At 32.6% G+C, this 24,377-nt stretch overlaps 1 protein-coding gene across 4 annotated transcripts in view; it reads left to right on the forward strand.

The window, feature by feature from the left end:
• LOC118184968 (cytochrome P450 2F3-like) overlaps positions 1-24,377 on the forward strand; it is a 31,098-nt gene continuing 6,721 nt past the window's right edge. The window contains exons 1-6 of one of the 4 annotated variants that reach the window (XR_015041417.1): positions 1-135; positions 4,729-5,111; positions 9,757-10,090; positions 18,630-18,829; positions 18,923-19,183; positions 21,325-21,461. Coding sequence is in view for 3 of the 4 variants with exons in the window: in XM_035354728.2 (XP_035210619.2) it covers positions 4,754-5,111; positions 9,757-10,090; positions 18,630-18,829; positions 18,923-19,183 (1,153 nt within the window). In the remaining variant the exon portion in view is untranslated. Of the gene's footprint in view, positions 136-4,728; positions 5,112-9,756; positions 10,091-18,616; positions 18,830-18,922; positions 19,184-21,324; positions 21,462-24,377 lie in introns of all 4 variants that reach the window. The other 3 variants (XM_035354728.2, XM_035354729.2, XM_035354730.2) reach the window with 3 other exon arrangements.

Raw genomic sequence — 24,377 nt, forward strand, 5'->3', positions numbered from 1 at the left:
GGCGAATGTATTCAGACAATCGAGCTCAGACAGCTGAGAGAGAAGTTGTCATGCTTGCCTGACTTGAATTTTTTTTTTTGCCTGACTTGAATTTTGAGACTTGAATTTTTTGTTGTCAATGGATTCCTGAAAAAGGTATCAAGAATTGTTTATCGATTATTGCGATAGCTTAGTCATAGGCTTTACTCTATAAGCGAACATATAAGTTATATAGGTTAAAACGTCTTGATGTTAACTTATTATGCAGAAAATTTAAGATTATTATAAACTTGTTAATTACATATAATCAAAAGTCTATCACTTTTCTAAAACGATATATTTAATACATATTTTAAAAAAAATAAGGTCTGTGTTTTGCTACTACGAAAATCTCTGTAATGTAATGTTACAGTTTTCTGAAACGTTGAGTTCCCAAAAGTTTTCAAATTGCATCAAGGAATTTCTTTAGCTGCAAAAAGTTTGAAACATTAAGTTTAAGCGATTTAACAAATTAAGTCAATATCTTTATGTTTTACGAAGTTGGGTTTTAAAAGTTTAGTTTTAACAACAATCATAAATTTCAAATATTTTACCTATTGAAAAACATGAATAATTGCATTTTCTGAAATTTAAAAATTGTTGTGTTTCAATGAGAGAAAATTAACAAATGAATCCTAATAATGCTGTTTATCTTCTTGTTTATTTGAATAAACAGAGAAGCACATGTATGCATTTAAAAAATGTATAATTTAAATTTTATACTCACATGACATGCGATTTTTTTATTTACGCCTACGAAGATTATTCAGATAAAATGTTTTATTTCAGAAATTCATATTTCATAACAATTTTTTTAATTTGAAACCAAAAATTCTTTTTCGTGTTAAGTGGCAATTAATCTTTTTTAAGGCCTTTTATACTTTTCGAAAAATTGTTAGACGTACAGCGGCTTTCAAAAGTGAGAGCATACGCAATTTATTTCCTTCCTTAAAAATAGAAAATAATTATTTTAAAATAAATATTGGAAAGACATGTTTTATATCCTTTCGTGTTCGAAATTCAGTGAATTCGCAAATTATCTATTTTTATGAAAAGTATTGAACTAATTATTATTCCTAATTATGCCACCGAAGAATTATGTAAATAGCCAGAGTCAAATGCCTAAGCGTACACGTGCACACTTGCGAAGTGAAATTATATCTGAAATATTATTTTTTTAATTATTGTATAACATAACACGAAAAACTAAAGAAAAGATGCTGTGCCGGAAAAGTACAGAATACAAAATTTAACGTTAAGTAAATGGCTGTCTAGCTAGTTTGGCGAGATATCGTCAAGCTGACGACGGTTTTGGCCACGAATTTATGTCGCCGAATTTCGCCCAAAGTCGCCAAAACTAGCGACCATTTAGCGGCATTTGTGTCCGGTCTCCGTATCACTGTAATGTGCATTGCAATTGAATAACTGTAATTGATTCAACAGGGTGTCTCAAAAGTCCGTTAACATGTATGTCCTACCATGACAAAACTTAATGACATTGACATGTCTGTCATACCATGACAAACAAGATTTCGATAAGGACTTCTGTCCGAAAATCCGAACGGCGACTGCTAAAGGGCAATGTTCGCGAGCGTAGAAGGGAAGAAAGAAAAGACGTCGAAAGAGGTGTTAATATGACTTTAATTAAAGAACACAGTTAAATCATAGAAGATGTTCAAAATTCCTTCCATCACCACAATGCATGCTTCACAACGTCGGCGGATGGATTCACGGACCCGTTTAAAATGGGCAGAAGTGTCGAGATCCATGTCCGATGTTACGGTCGTTTCGTACACCCTAGACTTCATGTACCCCACAGGTAGATGTACAGGGGAATCAGGGGGGATCGCGGTGGCCATGCGAATGGTTCACCTCTGCTAATCCAGCGATCAGTATATATCTTATTGAGGGTATTCTCGCTCAGCGCTGCTAAAACGCGCAGGCGCTCCATCACACCGAAACTATGTGTTTCAGCGTGTAGTTGCAGGAACCTCAACCATGAGATCCGGCAACACTCTTTCCACAAAATGTCCATAAAGAACCGAATTAGTAAAATGATTCATTCTACTTCTGCAACGTCCTTGCCTGAAATGATCACTTATCCTGTTCATCTATAAGCCTGCGAATATTGCCCTCTAGCGGTTGCCGTTTATATCATCGAGTTCCTATGTAAATATTTTTTGTCATGGTATGATAGACCAGCTTAAGCTTGGCAACGACATTTTGAGACACCCTGTACATATAGCTGTAACCATATCCTGTCCTCATATGCCTTGTAGTAATTTCAAGAAGTCCTGCAGATTTCTTGGCGGTTGGGCGTAAACTATACTTGTTAGTTCAGAGCGACTTTGGAGTATTGAGATATCCGTGAGAACTTGATTGCTTTCCATTGAGTTGATGCGCTTGCCATTGAGTTGTGCTTAACGTTCTTAATAGTTTGAAAAGTAATTACTGATTATACGCTCTGATATTGTGAAGAGCTGTAGGAGTACTTTCTGGAAAATTCCAGAACTGTGAAGTGTTTCTTTTGGTAAAAGTTTTATCGAGCTATCATCAATTCTGTGCGCATTCAATCTGTTACGAACAAGTACCCCGCAACAGTATTTTAAATTCCGTAAAACTGTTAGTAGCTTTTCTGATTTTCACCTTTCAGTTCAAGAGTAGCTCTTCGTAGAATTAGCAGAACTTTGCTCTATTCAGCTGTGGTTGGCATGTAATCACTTTCTTCCGGATCCCATTCACTATCAGTTTCAGGTTTTAGAGCTCTTTTAACACTTTCGATACTAGCGCAGTCAGTGTTTTCACAGGATTTCTCAATATTACCTTCAATTGCAACGTGTTCTGAAAACGAATTTTTGTTAAATTTCCTCACTGATAACCGAAATATTAGAAATAGTTTGTAATTCCTCTGTGGCTTCTTCGAAATAAAAACCATATTTTCTAAAGTAATTTCTGTTTTGGGAAGCTGCTTACCACAGAAGTCGTATTTTTAGAAAGACACACTAATTTAATGACTTTCATAATGATGTCAGAGGGGAGAGCAGCACAGTTAGGTTAGTTAGTTTTTAGATTCTCTGGCCCATTTCAAAAGAAATCAGTAAAAATACTGCTTATCGTCCATGACTCGTTATTGTTATGGTGTGTAAAAAATAGATTCCTTTTAAACATGGAGGGCTCCTAATCTTTTTAATAACTACTGGCGTCTTTTTAATTATTGCATCCATATTTGTCATAGATATATAGTATTATAGAGGGTGTTAACAGATTTTTGCGACGATTTTGATTTTCTCCATCAATTTAAATATTAATTTAATATATAAACGTGAGCATCAAGTTAGAATACATCATCTGCAGGATTAAAAATATTCTTTTCCTTAAAATGTCGCTGAAAAATAATCAATGGTTCGAAGGCTGTACTTATGCTCTGTCCAAAGAGAAAAACTATTATTCATTTATTATAAAAAGATGTGAAAAGCATGGCTTTAATATTTCTACACTTCAAATAAGTGACGTAATTAATATGAAAGAAAACAAACGTCAAAGTTTACACCTGACTTCGAAAAAAGGCAAAAAATGCATACCCAACAAAAATACGTATAGCTCCTTATTAAATCTAAAGTCGCATCTCATGTTTCATGTTGCAAAGAGAAATTCAGCCCCCTCCAAAGAGCTATTGCAAAATTTTCAAATATCTCTGTAGAAACTGTGAACAAAATTACAAAATACTGATTTGAAGCTAATGACAACGAAAACACATGATGTTCACCGCCTAACGCCTAATTTTCTCAGCGTAAGACTATGTATGAAAATTATTTGGAAAGTGAAAAATGGAAATGTATGGTTATAATTGACGAGGCTTGGATACATTTATCTAACTGCAATAGAAGAAGGTCTATTTACCATCGAAAAAGAGAGAAGAAGACTTAAAGGCTTAACATGTTGGTTCAGAGAAAGCAATAAATGTTTTTCTAAAGGTGTTTTTACTGGATTCTCTTATAACGAAAAACTTAAAATAAGGAAAGTAGAAAAAAAATGTCAAAATTATATCGAATTACTATCAGAAATATGTTTTAATATTCATTTTTAAAAAGAAATTTCATCTCTTTATCCAAACAATCTTTACTATATTAAGTTCCATCCGGATAAAGCTCTAAGCCATATCTCTAAATCTACTGCTCTAAAATGAAAAATGAAACGAATTTCAAGCTATTTCCTTTAAATGCATCCCACCCCAGTCTCCTGATGTGTCTTTTTTGAATTACTGTGCATCTGTACTTTTAAAATAAGCTCTTTATAAGCAGCATCCCCAAACATTGGATGGACTCTGGAAGATTGTAAATTAAACCTTGATAATAAATGGAGTTTTATCCTGAAAATCAAAATGTGATAAGATAGTTCAACAAAAGGGCTATCAGACTGAACATATTAAAAAATAAAATACTAATGTTTGTTTACATATAAATATTTGCGAAATCGTGGCAAAAATGTACGAACACTCTCTATATTTCATAGAAATATTATAGTATCGATCATAGTATTATTTACTATTATTATTTATCATAAATAATTTAAATCAATTTATTTAAAATGTTCTTGATAACATTATACCTATGATGTAAAATGTGGCAAAAGGGCATCATGTAAGTAAATTTCAATAAACATAGACATAGTTTTATAATCGAACCTAACTTTGAATTTATTTTATTTCAGATTTACCATAAGATCTACGTATATCATGTTTCTTGACAACATACAAAACGTCTGGAATGCGTCTCCTGTATCAGTGGCAATAGCAATAGTAATCGTATTTCTAGGAATCATACTTTACTACAATAGAGATAGAAATTTGCCTCCAGGACCTACTGGTATTCCCATCTTGGGTATTTATCCATTTCTGAGCCATGAAAAATGCCACCTAGAACTAGACGAATATGGGAAGAAGTATGGTAGCCTCTATAGCTTTAGAGTGGCTGAACAATTATACGTGAATTTGGGAAGTCCAAAACTCATTCGAGAAGTCCATGTGACAAAGTCAGAGATTTTTAGCAACAGGCACAATGAGTTCAACATATTTGCATATGTACTGGATGAAGGTAAAAAGCTTAAAATTAATTTTTATTCTAATATACTTACTTATAATACTAGTTGAAAATATATAATTAAAAATCCTTTCTTATTTAGAAATTTGCTTACAATAATAACTATATTGGCATTTTTTCTTAAATGCAACTAAAGTTTCTTAATTTTGTTTATGGTAGTATATTAAGCACTAAGATACATGGTACATGCTTTACATGATCTTCACATATTCTTCTGATGCTTTAATGAACTCATAATTTTGTTTTGTCTGGTCTTTACCCTGATTTTATGTTCGACGGGCAGAGAAGAATAACTCACGTACACTAGAGGTGAAGAATGTTATAATAACAGATGAGTATGACAATTTAAAACTGATTACAGAGTTCCACAAAGATGAACAAAACTGTGATCAAGAACTGTGCCATTTGTGCTTTATTATAAAATACGCATATTTTGAGGATTGGTAAAATACAGCAAACTCATGTTGATATCTTGCAGGACAATTACTTGTATTCGCCCCAGTTGTTTACATTTTTGTAACCAGGTGTATTTTAGACAATTTCTTGTATGCTTCTTGAGAACTTCACTCTCTCTCGGTTTGATAGCTAAATTCCATAATCCTTTCTTCTTTAATAGGGACTACAGCAACATATGTACTGTTCATTCCGACACTCATGTGTCCTGTCAACCATTTTGTTTCTCGTTCTTCTGTCTTTTCTAGATTACTAAATCCTTCGTCCCCTCTTGTCAGGCGACGACCCCACGGACAGAATCCTCTTCCTAAACTAAATTTGATTTTGACACTCACTTTGTAGTCAGTCAATCGAAATTTCAAATAGTTTCTGGAATAATCAATACTATGCTTTCGTGGTGTAACGGTAGCGCACTTAGCACGCATTCGAGAGGTCCAGATTTCAGTCCCGGTGAGGGTATTGCTCACTTCTGTCAACGGCCATACCAGGCTGAAAGTATTGGTGCTCGTCTGATCACAGAAATCAAGGAACATCTCGTGCTGTTCATATATTTTATCTGCCCAGACGGTAGAGTGGTTAAGGAAGTCAACTGCGGTACCGAAAGGTCGACTGCCAACGTCTGCGGACGGTTTGGGCCCATCATTTAAAAAAAATAATCAATGAAGATCTATTGATCAAGATCTATAAAAAATAATCTTCAGATCATGATCAAGAACAAAATGTACCACAACATTTGCCACATACTTTCCCATTAAGACCCAGCTTGTTCCATCAACAGTACACTTCCAGACTTCATTATACGTTAACATGCAGAGGATTTACATATTGCATACTATTAATTCTTATTGGGTAGTTATAATCCATGACATTTGTAATTTATAAAGCAATATCTATTTAAATCTCTTGAATATCTCACAAAATTAATGCTATGCTACTCCTTTATCAATACTTTTATAAAATTCACACGTAATACAGTAACGGAGAAGATGTCTTCCTCATTAATACGAATACTCTTTGTACATTTTTACTTTCCTAAATCGTTTATTTATCTACGATATATATGCTATCACTCGATTCCATGAGAATCACAAGCTACTTCAAACTTCTTTTCTAAAATCATCTTTTGTTTAGTTTATAAAATCAAATTTGATAGATAACGCATTACACAATTTTCCTTAACGGCTTTAAACTATATTTTCTCGTTTATCACACGATATTAATTTAAAGGTTCATGAAATATTATGGTATTGTCTTCATCTAACAAATGAAATTCATCATCAGAATTAGACATGCGGCTTTCACAAATTTTCCGGAGTTAATGTTTTTCTGATTTTACGTACGTTACTTCTGCGCTCATAAACTATGGTCTTATTTTTACATGTGAAATTTATTTTTCTTTTTCCTCTTACTTAACTCTATTCTATAGACAGAGTTCAGTAAGAAGACAAAGAAAAATAAACTGAGCACAGCCAATTTTATGAGCCAGTTTCTTTCTCAGCCTGAAATTTTCTGCAACTCATATTTTAGTGTTTGAACTAACTTTTGATGTCCCCTCAAAATGTACGATTTCATGACAAAAAATTTTCTTTCTATGGTGCCGCATGGAGTGCGCAGCAAGAGTTTCAGAAGTCTACTTAATCCCCTGAATTTTTTTAATATTTGTACTCACGACAAACTGTAAACCAAGTGGCTCTATTCATCGACGTGCAAGAGGTTTCATGAAAGCAACCTTTTTTATATAATTAGAATTTCGGACAGTAAAATTTATCTAAGAAGAAAAAAACATACTGTAACCACGAAACTGTTGAATTGTTCGGAAAGTAATTTCGTTTTTTTCAGGGCTTCGTTGTGTTTTTTCACAGCCAGTTTCACACTTAAGACGCATAGTCTATATGTATTTTAACAGCTGATATAGCAAGGTTGTTTGTGAAAACGTTGGATTGATTCTTCCTAGTAGATTTTCGTTGGTGCCCTTTCAAACATGGAAAAAGAAAAGCAGCATTTTCGGCATATTTTTTTTTTTTACTATTCAAAAGGTAAAAGAACTTTTCAAGCAAGAAACAAATTATTCGATGTGTATGGAGAAGATGTATTAACAGCAAGCCAGTGCCAAAACTAGTTTGTAAAATTTCGATCTCGCAATTTTGATCTTGAAGATGGAGAACAAATAGAGAGCTTAAGAACACAAAGAACCATATGTCGAGCTTTGAGATTAAACCTAGGCTTTTCAAATGACCATGAAAGGTCATATTCGATAAATTTAATCTCTCAGCTATCTAACGAGTTGTTATTCGCCGGTTTGCATTAATGAATGCCTTTAATGTATCTTCATCATCATCAGCTGGACTTCCAGAATGTGGTGCATCTTCAAGATCAAAATCGTCGAAGCGAAATTTTTCAAACCAGTTTCGGCACTGGAGTTCAGTCAACACATTTTCTTCATATACATCGGATAGATTTTTTTCTTGCTGAAACAGCATTTTTACCTTTTCTAGAGTAAAAAAGTAAAAATAATGAAACTGCTGCTTTTCACTTTCCATATTTCAAAGGGCACCAACCAAAAACTACTTCTTAGAATCATCAATCCAACGTTTTCACATACTAGCCATACTATATCAGTTGTCAAAATATATAATTATCCGATTTAAGTGTGAAATCTGTGAAAAAATGCACTTAAACCCACTGTTGTGAAAGAAAGCGAAATTACTTTCCGAAAAACCCAATATATGGATAGCTAGAGTGCAGGCTAGTGTGCTAAAAATTCAAGTTTGGTATGGTTGCGCATGACAATATATCGTATGGAAACACAAACTAGAATGTTTGTAAACCCTTGTGTGATGTACAACTAAGTTTGCCGGCTGTGTCGAGTGGCAGAAAAATTCACTCTAAAATATATTGATATTAATTCTTTTGTTATTGTTATTGTAAATTTTTGGAATACAGTTTTAGAATTAGAGTTCATATGGATGAAAAATTTTTTGAAATTTCGAAAGCAACGAAAGAAGTATAAATTTAGGTGATAATACATCAAATTATTAAACACAAAAGAAGCATTATCAGAATAATCATTAGAAATCAATTTCAAAAATGTTATTTCAAAAATATAGAAAAAAATTAGAAGCCTATTTGAAACTTTTAAATCTGGAGTCAACTGTTAATTTTTAAAGTTACTTTTTTCTGATTTGTGGCAGTGAGAAAATGTGAATCACTTTTTATTTTTCAGGAAATTCTGAATAACTATCTTTCAAATTAAAATACGTAAATAAATATTTTTTATAAGTTTCAGTTGAACATCTGCTTCATTCATTTCTCCACTTAGTTGAAATTAAATGTAAGTTGACACTGAAATTTCTTTCACTGTATGCTGATGTTGCAGAAATTGGAAACATGTAAGAAATTGCTTAAATTATATATATATATATATATATAATCAGCACTTTTCAAAATCAGGGGCATTTTGCAACTTAATTTTTGTACCTTGAAAAATGTTCAGAACTTTGAGTAGATTTAAAACAGAGATTCAAAGAATTTTTGAATTAATGTTGCTTCATCAAAAGGACTGAATTCACCTTTTATTTGAATATTTAATAACTTCAAGAAATTTCCGAAATTTTGCCGATGAATTATTTAACAGAGACATACAATTGACAATTTGCCAGATATAGAAATTTTGTCAAAATGCTCTTAGAAATAAGTTATTGGCTGAAGAAAAAAAATAATTTCAAGGTATCAATAATATTTTTAGATTCTGCATTATCTAAGTTTTCAAATGTTGAAAGCCAAAAACTCATCATCATATTGAGATTTAAGCTTTTATTTTATGTTGGTCAAGATACAGAAACCATCTGCAACATAGGTTTCGTTTTTCTTCTAGTTCATCAAATGCTAAGCTGAAAGTCGTGTTTAAATGTTTTGAGAACTATAAATATATTTCAACAATGGGTGTCATTTCTATAGAATTATCACCAATCTTTGCTGACGATGCGAAAGGGCCACAGAATTTTAGAACAATATATTTATGTCCACATTCAAATTTCCCATGATACATTTTATTGAATTATGTACAATGTCAGCACTGCAGTTAGCTTTGAAAACATTTTAATTTGATGTAAGTATATTAATATAAAAGAAAAGCCTTATTAAAGAATAGTTCACATAGTACTAATGTTGTGAACCTCTTCAACAGGTGTTCCTTTCATTAATGGCGAACCATGGAAAGTTCTTCGAAAATTCTTTCTTCAAATTTTTAAAGACTTCGGGATGATTTCATTAAAAGGGGATATGTCAGGTCCAGTTCATGAGGTTCTGAATTCTATTATCAAGGATCTTCGAACGACAAATGGGAAACAGATCGATATTGTAGATTTATTAATGGGCAAAATCACAAATATCCTATGCCGGACGTTATTTGGGCACTACCCTATCTCTGAAGAGCAAATACAGAACGTTATTAAGCCCTATAAAATAGTCCTGGATGCCCAAGGTGGAACACATGCATTTCTTTTCGGACGGATAGCAAAGTAAGCCAAATTTGGTAAATATTTTGATTATTCTTATTAAGATGGGTTATCAAAATATAACTAACACTTTTATAATGGCTTTAAAAGTAGTATTCCACGCTGAAAATGTTTAATTGTGAGAACTGTTTTTATTTACTTGTTGTTGATAACAACTGAATGATTGCAGCCCATTTTGGTTATAAGACTGCGATCTCCGATCTTTAGCTCTTATTAAACATTGATGAAAGTTAATGAAGAAAGCCTATTGATTAAATCTGTAGAGACATTAGGATCTTTGGAAGCAGGAGATGGGAAAAATGAGCAAGGACCTCGCCAGGACTCGAACCACGGACCTCTCTCGAATACATGTCGAGCGTGTTGACCACTACACCACGAAGGCATGCTAAGAAGGCTGGAGAAATACCTTATATACTCCCCCTTTTAAAGGGCGACTGGGGTTTAGGAGACCCAACCGCCAAATCCTGGTGGTGAAGAATTATTATCACCACTTTTTAGTTCGAGTGCTAGTATAGAGACATTAGAATCTTTGGAAGCAAAAGATGCCATACATGAGCAATGTCCTCTCCGAGACTAGAACCACGGACCTCTCGAATACACTTCGAGCTTGCTGACCACTGCACCACGAACGCATGCTAAGAAGGCTGGAGAAATACCTTATAAATTAACCAACCATTAGCCTTTAGCAAATTTCAGCTTTTACGTAGCGAAATCTATGCTATTAAAATCCATGTGCGTCCGTCTGTCTGCTTGTTTGTTTGTGGCATATCTCCTTCGGAAAGGCGGGGAGTTGAGTTTCGAGGTAGGAACTCCCGGATTCCAAGGGAAAAAATCGTGGGAAGCCATTTTGAGTATACTCATCTTCGTACAAATTGAATCAGCAGAGATATTAATTGAAAACTCTGAAAACGCTAATTTTCTCCCTCATTTTTCAGAGAGGCAAGTCTCGCGCGCTGGAGATAAAAATGCGCTTAATTCGAAAATTATTGCTACTGCTCGTTCTGAAATAATAGAGTTTGTGAATAAAAAAAATTGTACCGATTACAAAATATGAAACAAATACACCATTGACTTTATCTGAAATGACATGTTAATTTTTTTCCATATTTCGATTCTACGACCTAAATTATGCCTGTATATTACATTTTATAATTTTTGGTGGAAAATTTATGGATATATTTAAAAAGTTATCTTGGCACATTTTTTTTTCAGTTTGCTCCAAGAATAATTCACTTGTAGAACATCTTAATATATAGCAACCTATTTTCCTTTCATTTTTTTTTTCATTGTAAAACCAGTGGAACAAAGTCATCGTTCATACTTTCAAATAATTTTAACAAAGTGAGTAAACCGCATTTGGCATTATTATCACTTATAACGAATGTGCCAAATTTCAAAACGCGCCAATATGTATATGTTGGAAAAAAATGTTGAAAAAAAAAACTCTACTTTTTCTAGCCATGCTTAGAAATACACTACCTTAAGATGATGGTAAAACGTTTATAGGTTGTTTGGAAAAATTTATAAAAATGATTTAAAAATACAAATTAAAAGAAACATAAAAATGGGAGAATTTTATTTGGTATGCAGCTAAATTTCGAAATGTGAAAAAAGAATCATATAAGTTTAATAAAAGAACATATATCAATGAATATATATCAAACGCAATTAGCATTGAGGAGCTAAAAGTTTTAGAGCTAATTTTTAAAAACTTCTTGTGCGATTTCTACAAAACTTAGCAGTTTGCATAATTTGAGTCGTAGAATCGACTTATAGGGTAGTAACAAATTGGCATGCCCTTTCAGAAAAAGTCCCATTTTGTGCCAAAATACCTATATCAGAACACTGCTATATATAAATCTAATACATATCCTAAGTCGTGCTTTCGAGACATAGAAAATGCAAGTTGAATTTCGTGAATCGGCCCAATACAATGGAAGATATATAACTGTCGTTTTCTTCCCACTGCAATGTACATACTTTTGTTTTTGATAATGATATCACTATACTCATTAGTTACGTACGTAACAATAATAAGATTCGAAACAATTTGATTATTTTAGTTTAACATTTAATAAATAAATGAATGATTTAGGATTTATTCAATTGGTTTCAACACCAGTTAAAAGTTAAAATTTGGTAACTATTACTATACATCTCTCAGATAATTATTACTGTGAGAACTACGATGATTATTTAAATTAGAACATGTTTTATTTTTTAACTATAGATTCTTCATATATAGTTTCATATATATAAATTTTCATATATATATTTATAGATAGAACAATTATAGATTTTCAGCCATCACCAGCAAATTCTTTTTTCTAAGTAACAAAATTAATTCAATATCTAATTAATGTTAATTTTAATTTATAAAATCAGATTTGATTGTTCCATGTTGTATTACGTCTATTCATTCCTGATGTATTGTTGTAAATCTAATAGGAAGGAATTAAAAACTGCTTTAGAGTTTGTTATACATTTATAATAACAGATTACGTGCCAAATTGAAAATTATTTAATGGAATTTTTATTATCATCTGGCGCGAAGTTTTCACGAAAATCAATATAAAATTAATAATACTGCAATTAAAATTTGTAATTACGATTACATGACTCTGAGACGTTAAAAGAGACTAAGAGTCATTTTAAATTCCATTAAGTACCTACTTAAATGAACTACTTCGCTGCTTCATTACATATAATTACGTACTCTATAATTGCTAAATTTGAATTACAGTACACTAAATACAGTACTTAACTTTAAATACCTTAATTTTAAATAAAAATTACTTCCTTCTAATTTACATCTAATATTTTATCACATATCATTCTTGACATTTTTCCAACTAAATTGAGCAATTATTAACTGCTGGCTTGTTTGAAAAAAGCTTGAGCTTCTAGGGTCATTACGCTATTTTGAAGCAGTGCATCGGGAAAAAAGTACAATGCCCTTGCCTGGATTAGAACCTGCCAGAGTGTGTAACCGTTATATCTCGAAGTCATGCTGGAAGGAGGAAGAAAATACCTTATATACTCCCCCTTTTAAAGGACGACTGGTGATTATGAGACTCAATCGCCAAATCCTGGTGGTAATGAAATATTGTCAGCCATATTTTAGTTCAATACACACTTGTAGAGTCATTAGGTTATTTTGAAGCAGGAGATGTGTAAAAGAAGCAATGCCCTCGCCGGAACTCGAACCTGGATCTTACGAATACGAGCCAAGTGTGCTACAGTTACACCACGAAACATGCGGGATAAAGAGAGAAAATAATTTATAAGCTCAGGAAAACATTTCTAACTTCTATATACCAATGCTTCGTGTAGATAGCTTTTAAAGAGACCTTGTATACCAAAGCTGATGAAATTACCAATTTTCTAATTTTAGGATAAAAATATACTTTAATACCTTTATTACACTGAGAAGAAATTTTGGAACGATCTGACGATAATAAATGGTTCAAAATGGGCTTTTCAAAAATGTTGGCAATTCTTTAAATGCAACAGAAGTCTTAGTGTTTATATTCTTTTAGAATTTAATTACCTCAATTACTTGCAGAAATCAATGTTGAAAAATCTGAACGTAATTAAATGTGAATGCAACTATTAGGGAATTCTGTTTGATTCAAATATTGAATGGATTTCGGAGAAAAATATTTTTTTCTCACCTATGAACTTGGAGGTTATTTTTTTCCCTTTGTTTACTCAGTTCAGCAAAAATATTTCTATGTGTGTTATCAGCCAACTTATCGGTTATGCCTCTGCAGACACGGAAATCACGTGTGATGAGCATGAACAGAAAGTGGAGGAAGGTCTTGAAGAAGTTACAATATCAATGATTTCTGTCTTTTTACAATATTTACAGAATATATTTTTTACAAACTTTATTCGTATATAAGAATTGCAAAGATTTGTTATAGCAATCTGTGTATATAACTAGATATGGTTTCGAAACAATTTTGACAGTGCTGATGTAATTTATAAAAGATATAATTTCTGAGTTACAATTGGAGCTGAGAGGAGATTATACTGATTTGAGAAAACTACGGTTTAATATAAGATAGTCAATGAGAGTCTGTAGTTTCAATCGGAGTATTTTAGTCTTTAATAATTACTGAAAGTGGCATAATTAATGTGATCTAAGATTTCCTGAGTGTAGCGTTATTGAAAATCGTGCTTGAACAAATATTACACTCTTCTGTTAATTAAAACATACCTAAATTTATAAATAGAAGAGCTGATGTGTACACCACATGACTTCTTTGTACGGAATATTAAATTATATGCATTTTTTCTGCATTTCATTTAAAACTGTTTTCTCGAATTTCATTAGAGATATATTTCTCATTTTGTTCTCACTTTGCAGCAAGGCAAAAATACATAAAAACTCAAAATTTTTAATTAAAAATTGAAAGATATAGAAAAACATAAAACACCAAATACAGTTAAAACAATTAATGAAACAATTTTTACAATTCAAATTGCAGTTTTTAAGAAAAAACAAGCAATTCGGCCAGCAGGCATGAATTTTCGGCAGGCATGAATTTTCAGGACCATTTTTCGGTCCACTAAGTTAAAAGTTTCCTTTTGGCAAAACGACACTGAAGATGCAGAAAGAATCTAATAAGTTTCAAATATAAACAAATATGGCTGCCTTGGTAAAAAGAAATTTGGCATAGCCGCACTTAAACAACTTTTAAATTGTTGATAATTCTACACGTATTGCCTTTAGATTAACTAAAGGCATAAAAACGTTAACCGGAAGATAAGAACAAAAAATTTCAATCATTTTTAAATCAAAAATTTGCACAATTTACCAACATATAAGAATAAAATACTGAGCACATTGACCCGAGTAACAGAAGGGTATATATATACACTTTTGGTGCTTCTGATGGCAACCAAAGGGGGTGGTCCACAACTACATGTCATACCAGCCGTATATACAAAATTGCATAGTTCTGAGGCTACTCGTTTTTGAGTTATGCGAAATACATACGTTCGTACGTACAGACGCCACAAAAAATCTCTTCTGGATCCATTTTAAATCAGTTTTATAATACATTTGGGGAAAACGTGTCCTTTATTCTGACCTTACGTACAGATGTCACGCAAAACCATTGTTAAACTGCATTCGACAGCGGTCAAAATGGATATTTTCTTTGAAATATGGCACCAGGAATTTTTCGTGATTACAATTATTTTCGGATATAAATTCCTTTTCACTTCCTATACTTCTTACAAGGAAGTAAAAAGGAATTTATATACCAAAAAAATAAATGGCTGAAAGAAGAGATGAGATCACGTATGCTGTTATGCATTTTAAATAAAAATTTCCGTATCTGTTCAAATTAAACTTTCTGGAAAAATGGACTAAACAACAAATTAATGTGACTAATACTAGTTATAGATGTTTTTGGGAAAATATTTTAATTAATTTCTAAATTGAAATTTTTTAAATTTGTTTCACAAAACAGAAACAGGTAAAGAAAAATTCTATTTCATAATTTTTCTAGCAATATTTCTAGCCAGATAATTTTTCAAATAAAAGCTTTTATTCGAATAGTAAATAGATTCAATTATATATATATAGGTGTGTGTGTGAAATTAAGAAAAGAAAATATTTAAAAATTCTGAAATGCTTCAGTCAAAAGCTTACATTCTTTAAGTTTTCTCAGCTCGTATTTTTTCCATAAATCCTTATTAAAAGTCCTAAAACTTGTGTTTTCAAAGTCTAAGCTGTGTGTACAATGTCTGACTGTGTCTAACCTGTGTTTCAAAGTCTAAACTGGGTGTACAAAAACAAGTCCTAAACTGTGTATTTATTATTATGCATTTGATAGAAACAAGGATACGTTCTGCCAAAGTATCCAAACGAGAAACTTTGGAAATAAGATTGAAATTACAATTTTTTCGGTTCTTACATATAAAAATGATTTTTTTAACAGAAACTAATTCATTAATGTCAAAATTGATCTTTACGGTTATGACGATCATTCTAATAAACACAATAAAAAATTGAGGTTAAAAACTTTGAAAACTGTAGAAGAAAGTTGTTTTAATTGTTTCTTAAAATAATTATTAAAGTTTTTCTTAAAATAATGATAACAAAAATTACTGGAATTCGTTTCAGCTTTTGTCTAACAAAAACATTTAATAATATTCGTAAAATATCGATGAAAGTACTTAAATAAAAAGAATCATTCAAAAGTACCAATGAAGAAATATGCGAAAATTGTTGACGTTAGATATGAGGCGATAAACTTTCATGTAATACCATATAATTGGAAATAGTAGACACTTTATCGTAAAATCCGAGGATAGCAGAAGACTTCGTTGTACAGAATGCCATAGCCAGACTTTATACACACACTAGCCAATGAATTAGAAATCCTTGAGATTTTCATTTGAATGAGTGCTACGGAGGAAGTATGCAAATGTTTTTATGACGTGGGTTACACGTGGTTAGAATGCAAGTATAAGTAAGGTGCAAGAGTGATTTTCACGATAAATGAAGTAAAATGGGAAAAACTACAGATCTTTCACCATTTGGGAAAGGGCTTATTGTTGGTGCCCGTTTAGCAGGGCCCTTGATTTCGAAGACTGGAAATCTCTCTGGGTTCTTCTCAAAAGTAGCCATATCAAAGGATTTAAAAAGTTGGAATCAGAATCCACACTCCTTCTCTAGAAGACTTAACTGTGCTTCAACGCAGTTTTCCAAGAGAGCGATCGGCGTCGACTCCAAGGAATTCCGACGCCGTTTCCAAGGAATTCCGACGCCATCTCCACGGCATAACAGTGTGCTACTGTGCTTCAATTGACACAGATCGTCAACCTAAGGCTCTTCCCAACAGATTTCAGCTCGAACCATGCGTAGAAAATTGCAGAGGATAGGAATGCATAGTCGGGTACCTGTGAGAAAAACCATTTGTTTCTACCCGACATGCAAGAATTCTTTTGCAGTGGTGTCAGAAAAGAAGACACTGAACATCTGAGGATTGGAAACGGGTAATGGGGTCGGATGAATCACGCTATACGTTTTACACTGATAAAAAGGCGTCGAATTTAGCGAGAATCCCATGAGGCCATGAATTCATCTTGCCTTACTCGCACTGTGCAAGGGTCTGGTGGGAGTTCATGATATGGGGCATGTTATGCTGGCATTGAAGTATCCAAACGAGAAACTTTGGAAATAAGATTGAAATTACAATTTTTTCGGTTTTTACATATAAAAATGATTTTTTTTAACAGAAACTAATTCATTAATGTCAAAATTGATCTTTACGGTTATGACGATCATTCTAATTTAAAATTAGAGGGTGCCCGGGTGGTCCTCGAGTGTAAACAAACAGCCGTGAGATACCTAGATATACTGACAGATCAAGTACACCCCGAAATGTTTCATGTTTACCCCGATGGCGACAGATACGTCATGAACGATAATTCAACTGTGCATCGTGCCATAAGTGCCGAAAATTGGTTCGCTGTACCCCACTATGACTTTCAACACCTTCCCTAGCTACCGCATAGCCCGGACCTTAATCCCATAGAAAATGCGTGGAACATAGTGGAAAGACGCATCCGACAGCATTCTCGTCTTCCATCTAATTTACAAGGTCTAAAATGTTGCGTGGCCAATGCATGGTATTCTTTGGACGTACATGCACTCCAGAAGCATGTAGACTCGATGCCCAAGTGAATCAGAGCAGTTATCCATGCAAAAGGTGGTCCTATAAAATATTGATCTTGGGTTTCTAATTAATGGCCAGTGTGTGTAGATGCAAACTATGTAATGTAGCTCTACATCATGACTGTAGTGAAGCTTTTTGCACTTTAATATTTCATTTGAAAATAATCTGTATTTGTAAAAGAAATTCAATGTAAATTTTAATATTAAATTAATTACAAGTACAGCGATTTAGAAATTTATGAAACGTTATCCAGTTAAAAAGTAACTCAGAACTCCATTCAAAGAAATCTTCGCGCTAGTAAAATCAGTAAATATCCGTATTTTTATTCCGATGGTTGTTAAGCGAACGCAACACTCGAGTTTTCCGCAGGTAAAAGCATTTTTTTTTAATTTTCATAGTAAATGTATGTTATAAATACTTAATTTAATACTTAGTATTATTTGTATTAGAAAAAAAAATCATTCCTTGTAGTTTTGGCGGTTAAAAGGTTAAAGAAAAGTATACAAAGAGTACAAAGACATGTATTTCTATAGAAATATTATTTTTCCTCAAGGTAATAATAAAAAGTTTCATCAATAACAATTAAAATCTATGCGCTAGTTATGAAGCGGAAGTATGCAGAAATGATTGCATATAAGTATTTTATTATTTATGAATGTAACTTATTTTCAGAAATCTTTGCATTTCTGTTTGACTAAAAATAGGGATTACAAGTTTAAATGTTTGGCCTTTGCTAATTAAAAGGAAACTCGAATTTTATTATCAGTTGTTTATTATTGAATGTAGAATTTCATTTATTAGTTTTTTACTTTAAACCTTTATTTATCTCTAGCTTTTCATTGCAGACATCTGATTTTCCGTTGGATGCCTAATTATCGCCCAATGGTTTCCAATCATAAACTTATGGTGGATGCCATATATAGAATTATAGATGACCACGAAAGCACGCTTGACGAAGATAATATACGTGACGTAATGGATGCTTATTTGAAGGAGAGAAATGACCGACGACGAGAAAAAGATCCCTCAGCCAAGTACTTCACAAGTATGTTCGAAGTATCTCATTTATATTAAACAATAAGCACTATCATGAGTATTGTTATCAAATGGTCTGAGTTAATTATATTTTTAAGAACAGGAAAATCGCTAATGTCATCATTCGCTCAGTTCATCGGCGACAGTCTCGTTGTAGTCCATGCCGTTGGAGCGTGTTTCCATTCCTTGCTGGAGCATCCTGAAGAGCAAGATAAAATATATAAGGAAATTCTTGAAGTAGTTGGGCCTGACAGACAACCGAGCTTGGAAGATAAAAGCAACTTATCATATACTAATGCTTTCATATTTGAAGTTTTCAGAACATCTGATTTCTTCCCATTTTTTCCTAGTTTGATGTCCACAAGTGAGTAAAAACTATTTCATAACTATAATGAGTAAGAATTTCTGGTTAACAAGATATCACAAATAATAACTTGCAAAGTAACCATTGTAAGGGAAGTAATCTTGAAGTAATAATGGACTTAAGTTGATTAAGATAAAGATAAGATAAAATTGATTAGAATCCATTTTATTAAAAGCAAGCGAAGACTATGAACCGACAACATTTTATTCTTTTTCTGACAACAAACGAAGTATAAGTACTGTTGCCACACATATTCAGATAAATATTATTATTATTATTATTATTTTTTTTGGTCTTAACGACACAAAATACAGACCTGAGCCTTACATTAGGTCCCACTCGAAATGAAATTTAAACAACCAGAAGGCTAGAATAAATTTTAGTTTGAAACCTCTTCCTCCGAGTTGTCATTTTGTTTGCTGATTAGCATATCTTGCTTTAAGTAAATGTACACGTGGTTTAGTAAGATGTTACACGTGGACAACTTTCAAAAATGCTTTCTATACTGTCGTAGACTTGAGTTCATCCCATACGTCACTATTGGTTGAATAATAAAAAATAGTCTCTTGAATTTTGAAGAGAGTCTGTGATCTCTTTGTATCGACCACTCGTATAATATGATATACGTAGTTGGTTGTAGTGGTATTTATAAGCTTGGCTCCTTTGTTTCATTATGAGTGATTATTGGGCAAGATCTTTTGCAATGCGGTTTTCTGCAAGGAATGAATGATGTATATGTAATTTAACATTAGGAATTTAAAGGGGTATTTCCGATTAAGTTAGAAACGTATTAATAATTTTCCGTCACATGCATATGTGATAAATACTTGGAGAGACTGCTGCATAATTAGAAAGATGATAATTAGGAAGAAACTCGAAGGAAGGGCAAAGAGACGTAGCCTATTTGAGCATAATCTTTATTGTCGGATACGAACTAATTATCGAAACAGTATTTTTCATTGCTTATGATCATGAACACATTACTCACACGACGGTTTTATATAGAGTATTACATTTTAAGTAATGACGTACTTGGCAGCACGACAAATCACAATGAAATAATACAGAATCCAAGCGGCAACAGAACAGCAAACTAACTGCTCATTTAAATCCAATCGGGAAGTCTGTTAAGAGGAAGATTTTGGTTTACAAAATTTGAAAAGTTTCAGTTCTTAGAGTTACGTCATCAGCATTGCGCAGGCCATGCAAGATGGAATGATCTAGAAATGACGCAATCCAGAGCCGGTATTGCGATTTTTAGAACAGAGAGGGAGAATTAAAGGATTACTATTACTTTAAGTTATAATTTTGATTTATACATGTTTTAGCTTACACACACACACACACACATATATATATACATAAACTTAAAGCATCTACAGTTAAAAATACTGTATCTAAACATATCAAAATTAAAATAAGAATTCATCTACCTCAGTGTTAAACTTTCTATCCACGGTTGCAATTATTAATATTGTTGAGGTATAGCCTTGCTTCAGTTTCAATTTGATTTTGACTTTAGATGCTTTAAGCTTAATTTACTTCAATCCTGCAATTATATAGCACAGGACTGGTTAAAAAAATAGTTTTTAATTTTTGGCATATTACTAAGTTTCTTTATATATATATAAGATGAAGTAAAAATAATTATAAGTAAATAGGCAAAAGAAATTATTTAGCAAAAAAAAAAAAAAAAAAAAAAAAAAAAAAAGTAATGATACTGCAATTTTTAAAAATATTTCGCTTTTTATTAAAATTATATTTAGAAAACATTAAATTAATCAAAATGGTAAAAAAAAAATTAATGGAAGAACATAAGAAATAGAGGCCGGGAAAACTGTGCTATCATTCTTTGACTTTCACATTTTCAAGAAGAGAGCAGCCTACGAGTGACAAGGCATTTTCTCCAAACGATTTTTTTTTTTTTTTTTATTTCTGTACACTCGAAATTATACGAAGTACTAAATAAATAAGTAAACGTCTTTAGCACATTTAAAAATTAAAAGTGCCACTTTAAAAAAAAGGCTCTGCATCACACTTGAAAAAATGCAATAAGTACTTTTTTTTATAAAAACCTGTACAAAAGTTACAAGATATAAACCAATCTGGAATTATACACGCATATATGTTTTATACAATAGCTCTCGCAGGTAGCAGCTTTACACTGAACTTTACATTGTATTAGAGACCTCTATTCTTACAGTTAGCAGTACAAACTACTCAACTCAACTTGTTTAGCAACTATTGGCACAGCTCAGAAATTCAAATATGTAACTAGGTAAGTTAAATTAAAACTTGTTACTTACTTGCTTTTTTACTATTTTTATTTTTATTTTTATTGTTGTATATAGTTTATTTTAGGTTTACATGCATAATTCGTGTAGGGGAAGTTTCCTGTAGGCAAGAATTTCTAAATTACTTTGGTTTTTTAAGGAGTTCCTCAATTACTTTGGTTTTCTACACTTAAATGAATTTTTATTGATTTAATTAATTTTAACTTTAGTCATTTACGTGCTATTTTCTCAAAATTTCACTGTTTAAATTTTTTTTTTTTTTTTTTTTTTTTTTTTTGTAATTCACAACATTTGACTTTACTTTTGGTTTTGAATTTTGCTTTTACCCTTGCCTAAATGGTTGACGAAACACGAATTGATTAATTGAAGACTTAGGTCCCAATCACATTATGTTTCGGCTACGCAATACTTAACGTCGAAAGGGACAATTCTCAGAACCCGCACAATTCCAGGAAACACGCGTAGCTAGGTTACCATTCTCACTTACTACAGTAGACGCTCGTTTTTACGAACTCGTAGGGACTACGAAAACAGTTCGTTAAATCGAGAGTTCGTAATTTAGAAAGGCATTGGAAATTGTTACTATTTCACATTTTAATGTTTTCGAGACAGGTTAGTGATATTATTCCATGCTTTTATTTATGTATTAGGAATTATTTTTAATAGTGTTACTACTTAATAAATGATATCCATTCTATTAAACAAACAAGAAATATAAAATATTTGTAAAACGTACCTTTATTAAGTAATTGAGCAACAGAATAATCACTTATCTTTGTCTGTTTTAAAACAACAGATTGTACAATGCAAGACTCCATCTTCTCTATATTTGTTAGCATTTCATAATTATCACTGGCCTCAAAAAATCGTCTAAGTTCTGACAAGTATTCAGCAGCTTGTTTTAAAGTCGGTCTTGGTGTTACTTCATTTTCTTCTTCTTCTTCTGGATCTGAAAGTCTCTCATTCTCGTTGATTATGCTGCTAATAATATCGTGATCCGATATTTCCTCCGTGCAGATGACATTAGAATCCACATTTAAAAAATCCTCGAATGAAAGTTCTGGCAACTGTGGATTTCTACGGCGAAGTTCATTCGTGAGAACCTCATCTTCGTCGTGAGATCTATTGTCATGGATTTCTTCAGTTACGTCTGTTTCTTTAAAACCTGTATGTCGAAAGGCTTTAGAAATTGTTTCATCTAAAACATCATTCCATGCACTGATTGATAAATGCATTGCACCAAGAATATCAATCTGATAAGGTTGTTCCCTTTCCAAGCCAAGGATTACTCTTTGCAAGAGCACTGTCTTATATTTTCGCTTGAAACTATTGATTATCCCCTGATCTATTGGCTGTAAAACTGCAGTTGCATTTGGTGGGAGATATTCCACACGGATTGCCTGAAGCCCAGTGACTTCCATGTGTGCAGTAGAATTGTTCACGATTAGGAGAACTTTGCGCTTCTCTGCTGAAAAACGGTTATCTAAATCTCTCAACCATTTTTCGTAGATGTTGCCAGTCATCCAGGCCTTATTATTAGCATAATATGCAGCAGGAATCTTCTGAACATTTTTGAAACACCTTGGTTTCAGATATTTTCCCATAAAGAGCAGAGGCAATTTTTGTGACCCAGTCATGTTGGCTGCAATCAAAACTGTAAGTCTCTTTAGCTTTATTATCTCCAACACATTTATATCCTTTGTAAGCTAATGTTCTTTCTGGCAAAATCTTAAAAAACAAAGCCGTTTCGTCTGCATTAAAAACGTCATCTGCAGCGTATTCAGAAAGAAGCAATTTCAACTTTTCTTCTTTCCATTCATTTGCTGATGACGTGTCTACTGCTGCACTTTCACCACACACTTTCCGGAAACTCAAACCATTCCGAAATTTAAATTTCTGTATCCAACCATCCGATGCTTTAAAATCTTTGATGTTTAATTTGGAAGCAAAAAAGTGTGCTTGTTCTTTAAGTACATTTCCATCAATTGGAATGTTTAAGCTTCTCATCTTTCGAAACCAAACAAGCAAAGCCCTTTCCAAATTTGGGTGTTTTGATTCTCGAAAATATTTTCGAGAGGAGGGTCCACATTCATCGTTTCCGTTTTTAGCTCCAAAGATCTTCTCTCTTGCCTTTAGAATCGTCGATAAACTATTTTTAGGAATTCCATATTTCTAAGCAATTTGTGTCTTGCTTAATATTTTTTCGTTAACTTCTTTTAAAATCTTCTTCTTTATTTCAACCGCTAAACAAATTCGTTTCTTCATTTGCGACATAGCTCTAAGAATCTTACTTAACAAAAACTGGCCCAATCTCCCTCTCGACTAACGAGACTTCACTGATTGTGAAGTTGTCCAGATCAAATGATTATGACATTACAAAAAGCAACAACTCTCTTTTAGAAGCAACCCAAACCCCTTTAACACGAATGGTCTCACCCCCACCCAACAACATCAGGCCGATGCTCTTCTGAGAGCCTCCCACAACAAACAACACCATAAATTTGTCCTAATCGTCGATAAACTATTTTTAGGAATTCCATATTTCTGAGCAATTTGTGTCTTGCTTAATATTTTTTCGTCAACTGCTTTTAAAATCTTCTTCTTTATTTCAACCGCTAAACAAATTCGTTTCTTCATTTGCGACATAGCTCTAAGAATCGTCTCCGCCCCTCCTTCCTTACTGTACTTCTTCGAATGTTTCGCACTTGCTGCCTCAAAATAGTTGGAGATTTTATTTGACCTTCACACTTCGTTCCAATGAAACACGCAGAAGTATGAAAACTGAGTTCGCAAAAAAGAGATTTTCCTGATTTGTAGTTCGTAAATAAGAGCGCAAAATTACATTACATCTATGGGAGTGTATTCGGGACCATTCGCTAGTTCGTCAAATCGAGAGTGTT

This window comes from Stegodyphus dumicola, chromosome 5 (genome assembly GCF_044657685.1).
Source record: "Stegodyphus dumicola isolate Sdum_Otavi_A_Nest chromosome 5, ASM4465768v1".
In the NCBI taxonomy this organism is placed as follows: domain Eukaryota; kingdom Metazoa; phylum Arthropoda; class Arachnida; order Araneae; family Eresidae; genus Stegodyphus; species Stegodyphus dumicola.